Genomic DNA, 16,614 nt, shown 5'->3' on the forward strand with positions numbered 1-16,614 from the left:
GACTCGACCATCTTTGCCCGATTCGAGCCAATCATTGTTGCAGGACTGCATGGCGGGGCCATCCCAAGCCAACTAGACTCCATGGAAGCAATCGTCTCACCCATCTCATCGACCTATTGGCAAGGCCGGCTCACCCCGTCTTGAACTGCTCTAAAGTGCCTAGAAGCATGTCTCATTGCTGTTGAGCTTCCAAAAAGTGTTGGTGGTGGTTCCATCCCCCTAGCCCGTATTAAAGGGCAGTAGTAATTTAAGACCCCACGCCTTATCTTTTAAAAAGCAGCTTCATTGAACATTTGCTGTTGAAAATATTGTTTGTTTAAACCATCTTCAGACCCGGAGTGACTCCTTCATCTTGAAGTCTGAATATTCTGTGTATTCTCTTACAGGAGTGGGGTATAGTGCTTTTGTTTTTATTAGTGTGTTTGTATTTTTCATTTAATTACTGTTATGCAAACTTGGATGTCCATTTTTATGCAAACTTGGATGTCCATTTTTATTTTGGTACCCTAGTATTATTGACATATGGAAGCTTATTTACCAACTCCAGCTTGAAGAATAGCTCCCACTCTGGCCATATTGCCTTGAAGAGGCAAAGCAGGTGTACCATTCATGGTGTGCCTGTTTCACCTTTATGACTGAGGACACTTCTGGTTTAGTAGTAGTGTGGGGCTGAGTAGATGTTTCAATCACTACTCATCCTGGCACCCCTACAGACTATAGCAGTAGTCATTTTGTTGCAAACTACACCACTGCTAGTAGCACCACAGCAAACCCTCCTCGAATATAAGGCACAGACTATCCAGTTTTTCTGGCTAAAGATTAAAAGCAAAGCAAAGATGGTGCTAAAGAAAATGATGACTCCCTTTCCCTTACATTCCATTTATGTTTTCAGAGGGCACATTGGACAAACAGCTTGCAAAGGGATGCCCCAGTGCTTTAAAACAGAAAAGAATATTCAATCAGACAAAGGCATTTTAAGGAAGAAAGTTCTCTTTTGCGAGTCCCTTTCACATTTTGCTTGTTCTTTGTGATGATCTGACAATTTTCTGAGAGTGAGTTCCATTTAGATCTCACTGGGGAGCAGACTCTTATGTTTGTGGCACTTTGTGAACCCTTGTGGCCTTCAATAGTGGGAGCTACCACTGCGATACAAAAGCGAAAGAGTGAGCGGGCACCCCTTCAATTTAATAACAAACAATTAATTTCTTCGGTTTTGATAAATTCGATAACATATGGGGGGCACACTCTCTACACTGCGCACTAACATATATACAGGAACAGGACCTAGGCTCAAAAGCCGGCGGTGAGGTTTGAACTCCCTTTGTCTGGCGTAGAAAGCTAGAGAACATTCCTTAATACTTGGTGCTTTTTAAACAAAATTCACTGAGTTAGTCACAACTCATTCGTAATCAACCAATATTGGAGGCAATGGCCAATATGCTAATGCGTTTCGGACAATAAAGTCCTTCATCAGGGCAAATTCTTAACAGTAACAATGGCTATGTAACACAATGAACATTCAGACCCCAGGCCCAGAGTCCAGCATCAGCCAAGTTTGCATCAGGGCAAATAACAATAATCCATGAAAAATTGGACTATTGTAATAAGTTCACTGAGCAATAAGTCATGGAACAATTAAAACATGTGCGACCCAGCATAGCAACAGTCATAAACATGGGTAGACCAACCCAGTAGAGAAGAGTAACATAATAGGTAAATATTTGAGTGTATCGAGACCGTTATGTATAAAAACGAAATGCACCATGAACATGGAAAAAACCTGCTTGTGCCTGAATGGGCCAAACCCCTTTAGTGTAACTAGAACAGGTCATGCAGGAAAATACCCTTCCCTAGAGAAAATGAATCCTGACAAGGCTCACACTCGGCCACGTACCTGCTTCTGAGGAGCAGGCCACTGAGCGCCCGTAGGAAAGCAAGTGCTGCTGCCTGATGTACGTCTGCTGATCTGCAAATGCATTAGTCAATAACCACGCTATGCCACCCATTACCACTGCGATGCCACCTAAACTCTCTGGGTCAGCACTCTGACCCAATCATGTGTATTCTTTCGCGTTTGTGGCCTTACAGTGTGATATACAATGGCTGCAGGAGAAGTCACTATTTTGACTCGCTGGAAGGATTTTTTCCTCGGAACTCACGAAATGGATTATCTCGTGTTTTGAAATCCATTATCCAGACAACTATACTTTGTTGCCCTTGCATGTTATTGGATGTGGTCGTTTTCTGATGTGAGCTTTGGCCAGGAGCTAAAAAGGAATGGGATGGTGTTCCTGTGGGTGCATGAAAGGGGAGATATGCTGTGCAAGATTCTTCTGGAATCCAGAATCTCCTAACTTTGCCTCCAAACGTTTGGGTGTGGGAGCCGGCACTGATGTGCTGGCCATCATATGCTTGCATTGTGCATGTGTGTGTGTATGACTGGTGGTTAGGATTCTCTATCTGATTCGGCGTAAAAGTTGAAATTCCGCACTGGGAATTTTGTTGCTGGAATTCAACCCTGAATCATCCAAGAGAGATGACTGAGATGAGGATGATGACAGAAGCTTTGCTCCAGTATTTTTGTATCTCTGCAAAACCTGGTGATGAAGCTCTGCCTCTTTCTGGATTGGAAGAAGCCTCGTCTATGCCCCTTTCCCTTGATGGCCCCAGATGTACTTTAAAATACCGTATCCCAAAAGTTCGAATAAAAAAAATTACGGAGCCCACTTGCCTGCTTTTTGTAATTCGATCCTTTGGGATTTTGCTGTTTGTCCCCCGCACTGCCTTTAATGTATACGGGGGGCACCCTTGCAACCCCTGCTCCCCTGTTCGATATTATGGGCTTCGATCTTATCTACCATGCCGAATGCACACTAAACGTGCATTCAGCCTTTTAGATTAGATCTTTTCATGCAAGCCCGATGGCCCGACGCCCTTGGGGACAGCTGGATCAGTAGTGATGGCGTTTTTGTGTCTCGTCTTTTCCTAGAGTTTGGCTGAACTGCTTGACCTTTGGAACTGGCCCTCTGGTATGGCGATTGCCTCTGTAGGCCCCTTTGTTTGGAACTGTATCAATATAGTTGGATGTTGGTGCTGTTATCCCAGCATGGAGACTTCCAGTGGATGGTCCTGATTGGCTTTTGTTGCAAATCCACCTCAGACCGTGGAATAGGGTTACCATTGCTGTTAATTCATTGAGACACCATTCTGCCACATCTACATCTTTAGGGGCTCACTGGTTGTTAATTCCACTAGGGCTAATGTCTCTGTTTGCTGGCTTTGCCCATCTGACCGACAACTAGGACCCCACTCTGCAAGCTCTTCACTGGAATAACTAAGTCTTCATTGGGATCTCCTGTTGGGAGTCCCCTTACTCTTACCTCTCTATGTTTTACTGCTCTTCTCTGGCTATGGGGCTCCCGTGCTCAGCTAGCCCATCCAGAATTGAACCATACCCGTCCCGACTGGTGACTTCATTGCACACTTCTGCAGTTTCATGTTCTGGAGTGTGAGGGGCAGAGATCTTTCTTCCTTGGGCCTCTTCTGGTGGGTTCTCCTATGCTTCTGGATTATAATTATAATACCGAAGAGGTTTCTGTGCGCGGACCCAGGATTCGAATGTATGTTGCTCTGCGTCGTCTTGCTTCTGAGCTATAATACCCCTGCCTAATGTCTTCTTTGGGTCCTAGCTGCTTTCAGGGACCCTATGTGTGGATCTCCCACTTGCCCCCTTAGCATTGGTCCATTAGTTCCTTTGGGCCAATAGAATTAACATTGAGTCTTGTGGGTAATTATGTCTTTGCAGGCCCCTGGGCATCTCAAGAAGTCCATTTGGACTTTGCAGACTTGAATAAACAGCTTGGTTATGTGAGAACACTTTCTGAATTGTTGCTGTATTCGGGTAGTTATTAATTTACTTCCGCTAACATTTAGTAGTTATTTCCCATCCACTACTTTATTATAAAGAACATATTTTTGCAAATCTATTGTGTGGACCTTTCGTTATTGTAATCAAAAGTATTAACTATATTTTTTAAACCAGCTCATATGTTCTAGAGGGTTGCATTGAATCCTCTTGCTATTCTACCCCTTGGAGATTAAGTTATTCAAAGGAAACATCCTGTTGGCCAAGAAGGTTGATGTAATTGGGCCCAAGAAACATAAGGCCTGAGAAAAGCTTGGATGACAAAACGGGCATAAAAACAAAAACGACCAAAGAATACTGGATCAAGATGAAGAGTAATTGATGGAACACGAGTCCAGTCACCCAGTGCTATGCCAGGAGAGCAAGACCAGTGGACAGTGGGAGTGTAAAGTCCATACAGGAGCCCAGGTCTATGCCTTCTCCATGATGTAAATGGGCAAGGTAGTCCAAAACCCAAAAGAAAGATGGGCAGTTTGAAAGGTGACATCTGGACAGACTGGTTCACCATTGGGGCAGGTGAAGGAAGCTCACCAGGGCCCCCGAATATAAGAAAGGGCCCATGAAGGTTGTGGAGGCCCTTGTACTGCTGTCAAGAGGAGCTGCTGAGGAGAATATCAATGGGATAGAGGGCTCTCATGAAATGTCAGAGGCCATGATGAACTGTTATGGCTGAACAAATGCGCATCTTCTCTTTGGATGTTTTTTCTGGTCCTGTCCTCCATCAGTTGACAGTAGAGGGATCCCTCTACTACCTTATGGGGTATGTGAGATTGGCATCATGGAAGGAGGCGCAGACAACAGATTCAAAGTATAACAACAGCTTTTATTGATGAGAATGTCAGGATGGAGTAAGGCCTAACCTGCCCTATGCTAAGGTGGGATTACCTAAAGAAACTATGGAAAGACTATGTCAATGTGTTCAACTGAAAAGTCTATCTGGGTCCAAAACCTGTTCTTGCCCTCACAACTAATACACAACAATGTGCTGGGATGTCAACCACAAACTACACAGTGTTCCAAAAGTAACGGTTCAGCGCTATTTCCAGCTCCAGCTTATTCTTCAGCTTCTTTTCCTCCAAATGTCAATAAGTATATTACAATGTTCATTTTACCTTCTCTCAGACTTGAAGTAGTAAAGTTACATACTTTTGTGAAGGTCAGGATGCTCTTCCCCAATGTTCAATAAGTGATAACGTTCGACTCATTTGTAAAGGTCAGAATACCCGTCCCCAAGTTAAATATGAAAGGTGACACAAAAGAAGTCTTTTGGAGCTTTGGTTTCGTATTTCAACAATTCTTTACAATTTAGGGTTTCCTTCCCCAGGTTTCATACACACTGAGGTTTGGTTTCCTTCATCTGCCACAGTAAACCTCCTTGTTGACATTTAATGGGTCTCTGGTCTTGACCTAGTTTTAGACCACATGGTCCACCCATTACATGTCACGCAACCAGGAACTTCCAGGTCTCCTTGAGTAGTTCAATATTCAGCCATACAAGTAATTTCTATAATGTACCTCCACAACTTTAACATATAAGTGGTTTCTCAACCTTGGTACCCACTTTGCTCTCAGAGTCTTTCATTTAACTTGGCTAGCAAAATTACTTTCAGTTCATTATTCAACAAGTTTGTTCTTCTCCTTTTCATTCAAGGTTTTACCAAATGCAGATTTTTCTTATTTCATTCATTTTTATACTCAAAAAGTGCAGCCTTGTATGTTTCATTCAATTGAGTCTTCAGTAAATGTAATTTTGTTTTCTTCATTCAATTTGGTATTCCAAAAGTGCTGCTTTGTTGGGTTCATTCACCTTGTTAATCAACATCTTCATTCAGTGCTGTTGTTTGAGAAAGTCAACTTTGCGTGATTTCGTTCAATTTAGAATTCTGTAAAGGCCACTTTGTCTGTTTCATTTAGTTTGGTATTCAATAATAGCAACAATACTTTTTCCATTCAGTTAAACATTCAATTTAGGTAACGTTATGTTTTTCATTCAATTCAGTATTCAAAAGAAGGTATCTTTGCCTGTTGCCGTGAACCGCTACTACTTTCACGGTCCTTCCTTGTGCTCCGGTTGTTCCAGTGTCCCAGACACTTACCTGGGCTTAGCAGCTCTGCTCCTGTCACCGGGTTTTCTCTGAGCGGGGAAGTCTGCTCACCAGGTGCTTCGCTCTGCACTCTCTGGCTCCCATGCAAAGGTTCGCCTTTGCCTCTCGGCAGCGCTTGCTGCCAGCCTCCCATTCAGTGAGATCTCTGTTCTGTATGATCATGCCAGCAGGATTCCCGGGGTTTTCTATGGCTTCTCTGCTTCTCGGCTTCTTCAGCTTCCGCACGGCTCCTTGTTCCGCTTCTTGCTCTTTCTCTGCTCTTCCTTTGTGGTTCAGCCTTCCACCTTTTATACACCTGTGGTCCATTAATGGGCTGCAGATGTATACCATTGATCATATGACCTTATGTACATTGACTACCTTATAGTGACCTAAAAAGGGGTTTATATTGATTGTCATAAGGACGAGGGAGATACTGTGTTTGGGGCCACAATACCTTATCCTAGTCCAACTCCCTCTCTGTCTAACACTTCGGGTATGATTGGTTTTCCGGCTCTTTTCAGGGATAAGAGGACATAGCGTACAAAATCCCATGACTACTTCTGGGATAGATGTTCCCTCCTGAAAGGAGGATGTGGAACTGTGTCTTACCTAAGGATATCCCACCTCCAATCCCAAAGACCATCTACCCAGGTGGTCCTCCCCCGCTTGTCCACCCCGAGGGGCAGGATCCAAAAGTGATGGCTTTTCCCTGGCCAACTGCACAGACGATCCCGGGGGAGTACAAATTGTTCATGCTGTAAGGGTCTGGAAGGAGGAGATCAGCACACAGGAGGCATGTTTCTGGCTATAGACTTTTATTGGTAGTAAAATAAAAGAGAAAACCCTGCCTGGCCCTAGTTCTAAGAGGGGATCTCCTTGCCCTCTTCCCTGTTTCCTATCACAACTGCATACCTCATTTGCTGTATCTGAAGTCCTTGGGAGGGCATATCTCCCACTCAGTTCTCTACATTGGTTCAGCGTCTATCTGCTGGTCTTTGACGGCTCATCAGCGCTGGCTTCCCATGTCTGGCATGGTCGGGGCTTCACCTCACCTACAGCCGAGTGTCTCCTGGGCTACACCACATCGGACAGAGAAGCATTCTGCAGGATTCATGGATCAGCAGTGGAACACACCTCCTGCGTTGGGCTGCCTCGGGTCTCCACCTCCCAGGTGGACTTCCTTCACCTGCGATTGACTCTACAGGACTTCCTCCCTCCGTGGCTGGCTCTGGAGGATTTTCTCTCTCCTCAGTGTTGCTCATCTTGCCTTTTTGTGATTCAGGCTGAGCCGAGATTGGACAGCCTGTTGATGGTTCACATAACGCTGGGATTCTTAAAAACTCAGAAACCACACTGCCCATTTCAAAGGGGCCTTGCACCTCATTGCCCTGCTCAATCCTTATATTGCCAACATACAAATGGGATTTTGTACTTGAGGGAGGATGAGTAAAAATCCTACTTGGTATTCCTTGTCCTCTAAGGGGGAGTCACTCACAATGGGATCTGCATGCCCTGCCCCTTGGAGTGTGTCAAGCGTAGCAGACTCACGTCCCTAGTCCCGAAAGGGGGTGGCTTCTCAGTGAGAAGGGTTGAATTTTACCTGGATTAGTCACATAGGGCCTCCCATCACTGTGGCATAAGAAATAACGAACTATCAGTTAAGGATTTTCTATGGTGAGTAACTTTGACTTATTTGTTCCCTAGGACACACACTGCTTTGCTGTTCCCTAGGACACACACCGCTTTGCTGTTCCCTAGGACACAAACCGCTTTGCTGTTCCCTAGCGGACACACTGATTTAATGTTCCCTAGGACACACACCGCTTTGCTGTTCCCTAGGGGACACACCGCTTTGCCGCTGCATCTCACCCCTGATCTGCAGCACCTCTTGCCTGCGATTGCAGCACTTTGACCACATCTCTCTACCAATGTGTCCCAACCTACTCTGCAGTACCCTCTGCTATTGCTGGGGAAGATGTCACATGTTTCACCGCTGATAAACCTCAGTCCTGGCCTACTGCACCCCTTCTATGCAGTGATCCCAACTCCTTGTCTGCAGCACCACCCGCTATTCCAATACTGGTACCCTAGCATGATGTGCCAAATCACCTGCATCTTGATCTACAGCCCTGCAGCTATTCCAGCACTGGGATGCACACAGCTGATGCACCCCAGTCCTGTACAACAGCTCCTGCTATTCCATTGATCAGACCCGCATGAGCTGACTAATGCAACACAGTCTTATTCTGTCATAGTTCAAACCTCAAAGCCGGCCTACAGCAATCTCTATGACTCCTGTGTCCATACACCTCTTTGTCCAGGTATCTCCGCCCTTCCCTTTCACGCTCTCTTCGATTTATTAATGGGTAACATGTCACATTTCTGCCAGTGCACCTCAAGCCAGACCTGCAACACCCTGTAGTTCCAGCCCTTGGGCCATGCCTCAGATTTCCCAATGCAACTCGCCCTTCACCTTCTGCACCCATACTATTCCAGTACAGTTTTCCAAAGGGTTCTGTGTGTGCGCCTCAATTCTAACCTGCACACCCCTTATTTCCATGGCTGTTTAAGAGCTTTGCCCCATTATCTTGGTCTTAATATGTACCTTGCTCCTTTGCTACTCAAGGAATCTCATTTTACAGAGCTGTGTAAACAAAGTGGTTCGTGCAGATGCCCTACTGATGTGGAAGGATATATTTGAAATATTTGTGCCTTATTTTCTCTAGGAGTATGGGAGCCCGGGTGAGTTTTGGGAGCAGGAGCTGCAGAGCCTGCACTTTGTTATCGAGATGAAGAACGAACGCCTCCATGAGATGAACAAGAAGCTGCTGAACCTGCACATTGTGGTAGGAAAGGGTCCTTCTCTTTGCAACCAGTGGGTCGAGGGTCAGTGGATTTGTACCTGCCCAGAGACTGCCCTGGAGAGAAATGTGCATAAATAATGTCTTTCAGGGCCTGTCATCACGGTCCAGGGAAAGTCTCCGGACCTGAAACCCAGCCTCCTAATCAGTAAAGATTGGGCATATTGCCATACTCTATACTTTTATTGGCAGAGTTTGTATTTTATGGCACTATCAATGGTCTATAGGTGTGTGGAGGGTACATCCACCAGGATGAGTACAGTGACTGGGCAAGACCAAACCTATTTGCTGGACATGAAGTATAATATGCCAATCTAGCGGCCATGCGCTCTGTCTCCCTCTGTCGAAGGCACCACGACCAGTGACAAAATGCAGTTATCTTGAACGAGGGGCTGCTGGTTTTTATGGTTAAAAGTAGAACATGAGCTACAGCGACAGCGCATCCCCAAGGTGGGGAGCAACCTGGCATTTGGAGACATACATTGTCATTGCATGTATCCTGCAGGAATGTTGCCATCACAATGAGGGTAAATTGTCCGTATGGGGGCTCAGGGGGTCACATATAGGCCCTCCTTGGGGTGCATTGCTTCTGACAGGCTGTGTAAGGGACCGGAGGAACACACCTCATGGTCTACAGTTGAATTTAGAAATCATTTGGTTTTAATCTGAGCACAACCCTTTCCAAGAAGGACTTTTTGAGAGCCAAAATGGTGTCTATTCTTGGCAAAAGAAACTACTAAAAGGAAATTATTTAGTTGTACTAACATTGTAACATTTTAAGAAGCGGCAGTTTACAAGGTGAATTTCTAATGCTCACTTCCAGTATATGTTGTAGTTATAATAATGTTATATTTGTCTTACTGAGAAAAGTACATTATCAAAACCTGTAATACATATTTTCTGATGGTTTATCAGTCTAATATTGACAGCGTGGCACACTCCTATTTTACGCTTTCAAAATTCACAATTGTATACTTGTAGGGTAAAGGCAAAAATAGCACCAATTATTGTTCTTGGCTGCTTTGCATAAATCAAATGGCATTTTGGGTACATAGGAATGACCACAGATGTTAATTATTGACAAATATGTCTGAGGGAAAATGGTTCTATTTTGGAATCCTTAACTACATTATGCAAATTAGGAGTAATGCTCATTTAATTTTTCTCAACACTCACCCTACATTTTTTGTGACCATAAATAATATTCTGACAGACTCGGTATTGGAATCTGAGGATACAATGGCGTCCGTTATTCCATTTAGAAGAGCTTCACTGGGGCTGCAGGTCAAATATTTGTGTGCATGCCCAGCCCCTAAATCACAGATACTTGGAGAATTGTATAAGTGAAATATATACTAATACATAAGATTACTCTATCTTCTTTACTGCAAGAGGCAAAAATGTGAAGGCGAAAGCAAAGACATTATATACATATAATATAAATATAATTATATACATATAAACACAATAAATACAAATACATTGCACTGTTGGCAGCCTTCTATTAAATACTCAACCAGTATCTCTTTAATCTCATAGGCATGTATTCTTAATCTTTGCAGCACCTCAATCATACAGGGATTTCTAGGTCAATACATTTTCCAGTTCCAGTACAATCTGCAGTGCATGTAATGCAATCTTGCCTGGTGACTGAGAAAGGGGAAGGTATACATAGGTCTTATACAGTGCACAGACCCCCATACTGCTCAGACATGTAATTGCCAGGCACGTCATGGTTAGTTATTTTTGCATTCTGACATTTGCACTGCTAGATTTCTAAAGAGGAAGTTCTCTACTTCAAATTAGAGTGAAGAAAAAATAACTTGGGTAGTTATTCAGACCTGAGGCTGTACAGCTTGAGATCTCTGTATATAAGCACTTCAAAAGTACACAACAAACACTGGAATCGAGAGGGAAACCACTGCAGCGAAAATAACAGCTGTGATTATGTGGGGCAATCCAGCAGAAACTGATAAACAAGCATGGACAAAGCAAACTGTTTTCAGTTTTGTGTACGCATGGGATAGGCATTTGCCAGGTGCTGCAATAGTGGTACTACCTTGCCATGAGATAGCAGCTGCAAAATGGTGCGAGTACCTGGGCATATGTTAGCAGTGCCTGGCAAAGGCCTAGTTAAGGCCTGCACAACCCAACTCTGTTGACTTTGCCAATGCTTGTCTTTAACAGGACTTCAATGTAAGGACATGCATGCTGCTTATAAATCAAGTGGCTGAAGGCACACCTGGTTAAGTCATTTTTATCATACCCGTAGCGTATGACTGCTTTGAAATAGCAATGGTAAGCAATTACAGCACACAGATTGGTGTTGCTGCTTGAAAGAGCTAGCTCATAGAGACCCCCTGGAGGATGGGTTTTGGTTAGCAAGGGACAGGTAGCGGGTGGGGCAGTAGTAGGAATTAGAATGGCCATGTCAATCCATGGGTAGGCGAATAACCAAACAACTTCCACAAGCCAAGTGTCCCTCCTCGCATTGCATCTTCCTCCTAGCTGTATTCAAATGCCTTAGTTTTGCCTTATAGGTGGCGCTTTCATGCCACTTAAAAACAAAAACAAATAATGCATACTAGACAACCTTGTGTGTTAGTAAAGTAGAAACATATGAATGCAGATATAATCATGGACCTGTTGGTTCCATTACCATGAAATGAAATCAGAGTTTGGAAGCATGGAAAAAAGAACTAAGGTGCTGCAAACTCCATAATGTTTACCTGGAATAAAATGAAACTAATTACAAACAAGACCAGGCATGCCACACGTAAATCAGACACTGTGTACAATGCAGAAACAGGCCATCTTTGACACAATACCTATGTAAAGAAGAGCGCCTTTTAGTTAACCTGAGGCATCAGTCAGAATTAATTGCTTTAAGCAAGTCATATGTAACATTATAACAACAACTAATAAATGTCAGAGAATTACCTCCCCGCAAAATACATTCAAATACAAAACTACTCGCTAAAAATATTTGCCAGCTAAGCATAACAACTCAGAACAAAAAAAAGAAAAACATGAAAACCATCATGAAAACTCCCTTTCCTAATCCTGCACCAGCGCACAGCTGCCACCATAATTGTGCAAAGCACTGCAGATCTAATCCCATTTTAAGAGGCAATGGTTATGTTATTTCAAGCGCTCTACTATATCTATTTCTATGTCTCCATGCTCGTGCCAGATAATTGGACACCCCAAAAGTAATAGCAGCAACTTGTCTGGGTCACACACAAAAAAGTGCTACAGAAGTTGTTCTAATATTCCTTGATAAATAAAATTGGTTGCTTTTCTAATTTTCATATAATTAGGACAAATTCGAGGATAATGCAATAAGTCTTTAGAGTTTCCCATACGAGACGCACAGTGATTACCCGTCTGAAAACCTTTGGATCTTTTGAACATATAGTTGGCAAGTGGTAAAATACCAAGGGCCTCATCATGAGTTGGGCGGAGTGGGAAAATGTGGTGGTAACGCTATTACTGCTGCATTTACCCCATCCCCCCAATCATGAGTTTGGCCCTGCCAGGACGCTTTCACCTCCAGCTCTGAGCTGGACCCCGAGTAGCAGTAACTCAAATTGTGTTGGGGGGTATCCCGGCTCATTTACTGCCAGGATACCGCCCAACTTGTGATAAACCCCCCAAGTCACATTTTGGTATGTAATACCTTTGAAGAAAAAGGTACAACCCAATCCATATAGTGCTCAGCCTCTGTCACCATTGAAGTTTAAAGAACAGCGCAGCATACTACACGACTGACTGAGTACTGACCACTGGTGCAAAGAGCCACTCTGTGTACACTCATTTCATCATCAGTTTAGTTGCGGGTGAAATTGAATGTAGATCGTCCCATAGAAATTGACTCTCAACTCAGCAGACATCTTTCTTCTATAATAATTCAGCCATGTTGTATCCCGGGTACCTGGTGAAATATAATTTAAAAAAAACAATTTGTGCCGCTTTCTAAAGCTATAGGGGGTAGATCTTGAGCCAATATAGGAAATAGATACAAATGTAACTTTGCAAATGCCCAGTGCCAATCTTATTGAGTTAGTTGGGGTACTTTTGGGGAGAGATAAGATATCTTTATTAGCTGAGTTTTTGCCACTTGCAATATGATAATTTGACACCCCGTAGCTCTGTGCCGTATGGAGTAACGCTGGAAGCTTGCGCTCCGTATATCTCTATAGCTGGCAGGATCGCTTGACCCCGATAGTTTCTACTAAAACTATGCAGAGCACATCGGGCCTGGAGAGCATGAGTGAGCTGTTGAGGACCTGAGAGGACCCCCCAGGTAATAATAACCAGTTCTGCAAAATCGGACGCCTAGGTAATAATTCATCCACCATCAGGGTCGGACTGGGACAACAAATAGCCCCGGGCAGCTAAAGAGAAGTGGCTCATTGCTCACCCCCAAAAGTGGCCCACCATCGTGAATTTCAGCAATGTGTGACTATTTAACACCATGTGGAAAGATGATGGATTGGTAGCGCGGCACGCATGTGTGCTTACTGAAAGCAATGCTTTGGGTAATTATTTGAAAAAGTCAGGATTGCAATTCAATGTCAACAACACTTCAAGAGTCTGGCTGATATGGGCAAGTGATACACTGCAGCATATGTAGCCATTATGTGTTGCTATGGGTTAGCAGCGCTGCCAGAGAAGAGAAGGGGGCAGCGGGGGGGGAGGGGAGGCACACTCAGTTAATCTTCTATGTTGATTCTAAGGACACTGCGAGACCCTTCTCACACATAGCAATCTGTGCTGTAATGGAGGTTCAGGTTTGACTGAAGGCAGGAAGGACAAGCATCCCAAGAATGAAGGGATTGCAAGCTATTTTCTCCAGGGGTTAAACAAGCTCTTAAGGTACCTTGAGACATACCACAGGACATCAAGTCTGTGTATTTTTATATTTTTCTCAATGGTTCGTCCTCGGCACAATGAATTGTACATAGACTGCAAGCTTCAACTGTGGGTTCCAGCGTCTCTCAGTTTAATCATTAACAGTGAATGTCCAAATCACAAACATTTCGATTCACTAGTGATGACGGGTCCTATTAGGGGGGCAGAAGGAGAGAGATGCACATACCGCAATGGCACTAGATTCTGCATCTTGCAAAGACCTGAGCGTGGGTACAACAACTGTTGCACACCCGCATTCCCCTTCTGTGGCATAGTTTTTAAGACTGGGGTTCTGATTACATGGGCTTGGCAAAGTCAGCAACACTAAGACCATGTCCAGCATTCTGGTGTGCGGTAGTAAAGCAACGCCCCCACTAAAGATTGGACTGCCTTACCTCAAACGCAGGGGTTGGGCAATCATTCCAACTAACTGGTGAGACCTCGACTTACTTTAAAAAAATAAAAAGGGTGGAGGATTCCAGCTTCAAGGTGATAGGTCTGCTTTATTACAGACATATTGAGCAACAGCAAAAACGCTTTGAACATTCAGTCACTTTGCATTTTAGGGAAAAACCGAGGAACAAGAAAACACATACAGGTTATAATTATTATAATTGTTCTTTTTTTTTTAGGGTCGATCATATATTTCCTGAGCCAGGAGTCTCATGGTCACTAATTGCACTTGGCGTCTGATGGCCTATTTGGCGTCTTATGCAGATTCAGGGCAAAGATTTGTGTGTTTGGCTTTTCATGCATGTTTTCCTCCCCATGTAGAAGGTATGTACAGGGTGTTGTCTCTCAGCCTTTCACTGCTGCGAGGTTTGCACACACTAGCCTGTGGCAATTCAGGTCACAGGTGTTGTCCCACTAGTCACTGTAGCAATCCCCGATAAAGTATGCCGCTTCAGTCTCTACTGTCAGATCGGCCTAGCAAACTTACCCAAACTACAAAAGACATCTAAGTAAGAGGCAGTCATCCTGCAGCTTCATTGGCTCTCCTGGCAACACCCACCATTATCCTATACCACAGAATGTACTTGGTGTCGGTAGGCTGCAGACAGTGAGAGTGTGATTGTGTGACCCAGTGCGACAGTGCAGCTTGACACGCTCCATTGAAGCTCTGTGGTAGGTCCGTTGAAGAAAGGTCCTTTCCTCTTGGAAGGATTAAGGAGAAAGGAAGAAAGTCTGCAGGCTGCCTGTCTAGCGCTACGCGTAGCTCCCAGGGAAGCTCCCTTGGTAGCTGGTGAACCCTGGCAATCCGAAGCCAGAGGTTCGCAGAAAAGAGTTTTGGGAGGGGAGTCCTGGGGTCTGCTGTCGGAGGATCCGCTGATCTCAGCTACTTGCTGAGCGAGGTAGATACCGCTCCTTGGCCAGTAAGTGGGGTGCCTGTTTTTTTTACAATTGACCTAACAATAGCTTAAAAAAGCCCTAATGGGGGAAGCACTATGCTGCGCTCCTTACACAACTACGCATACATAACTACGCATTCGTAGTGGCCTGCTGTATGCTCAGTGGTGCGGCTTGTCGGCTCCGGACCTTACTGGGTGCTTTCCCCTACCTCCTTTGAGTGGTTAGCAGCAGTGGCAGAGAGAGCTGGCCGTGACCTGCTGCACTGTGTGCTCCATTTGGAGTTGACGAGAGGAGGTAGGAGGATTTCCAGAGTTTGGAGCTATTGGGAGTGGGCAGCCCGGTGTCCAGGTCCCTAGGAGGAGTACAAGCTTGTCCAGGTAGTTGCCAGGTGAAAGTTAGTCAACACCGGGTCCTCTTACTCCCTCCCATTAGCTCGATGAACTTGACCTGCCTTTGCTCTGGAAACGCAATTGGCAGTAGGTGAAGACAGCAAGGGCCGGTGGACGCAGCCTTGCAGCGATACATCTGGGAGTGCCACAACTGGCAGTTCTGTGCCCTCCGCCCCCCAGATACTATGCCAAAATGTAATCCCCACACCTATGGTCTACGCAGTGCAGCGTAAGGGGAAACGCCCTAGAAATTTGGTTGCGGGCAAGTGCGAGTTGGGCGGTCCTCCCTGGCCTAAAAAAGATAAAAAGGACCCTACCGTACACTGCTCAACTCAACCAAAAATGACCATCTTTATGGGAGCGTCCCATACTGAGACCAGTGAGGTCCAAACAGAGAGGCCAGCTACCGAGGGTAGGGCATACATTGGATCCTGCCACAACAGTGATAGATCTTTCACCCGATTTTTCTAACATAGACAACAACAGGTCTTTATTAAATCACTGTTTGAATATCTGTCGTAAATCCCAGGGCACTGAACAACTGGATTACAATAACGCGATTGGCTCCTGCTTTCTAATACTCCGGACTTGGAGGATTTGCTTTCTACTTCCGACTTTTCTTTGAGTGAAGAGGACTCGGACTACTGTGAAAGATGCTACTTTGATAAAGTACAGCAAACTTTACAGGCCTTATTTCAACTTTGTGCTAGAATAGCCAAAGATCAAGGGAATGTTGCATCACTTTTGGGAAAAGTCCTTGAGGCTCTACAAGCCCCACTGGGGGTGGGAAATGCAACCAAAATGTATCAGTCAAAGTTGGCAAGAGACAAACACCCAGTGAACACGGCCAAATTTCATCAAGTGAACTTGAAATCTGTAACCTCATTGGCCGAGTTCATCATCATTCCGTCAAGGGAGGTGGGCTCCACTAGTCCAGAATCGAAATAATTGGTTTAGAAGGCAAAGTTATCAAATAATGTGGACCAGGTTCAAGTGCAGACAGATTTTCTTACAGTATGTGCTGACTCTGAAGAACATGCCTTTTCGGCCCTGTGCACGGAGCAGTCAATGATGAACTCACCACCATC

The 16,614-nt window shown here is 44.6% G+C and overlaps 1 protein-coding gene across 1 annotated transcript in view; it reads left to right on the top strand.

Moving 5' to 3' along the window:
• Positions 1–16,614, top strand: part of CCDC69 (coiled-coil domain containing 69) — a 284,855-nt gene that overhangs the window by 249,149 nt on the left and 19,092 nt on the right. Inside the window, exon 7 of the mRNA XM_069654005.1 lies at positions 8,739–8,858. Within this exon, the coding sequence (XP_069510106.1) occupies positions 8,739–8,858 (120 nt within the window). The remainder of the gene's footprint in view (positions 1–8,738; positions 8,859–16,614) is intronic.

The sequence above is a fragment of the Ambystoma mexicanum genome, chromosome 3q, assembly GCF_040938575.1.
Source record: "Ambystoma mexicanum isolate Mex_15411 chromosome 3q, UKY_AmexF1_1, whole genome shotgun sequence".
Classification (NCBI taxonomy): domain Eukaryota; kingdom Metazoa; phylum Chordata; class Amphibia; order Caudata; family Ambystomatidae; genus Ambystoma; species Ambystoma mexicanum.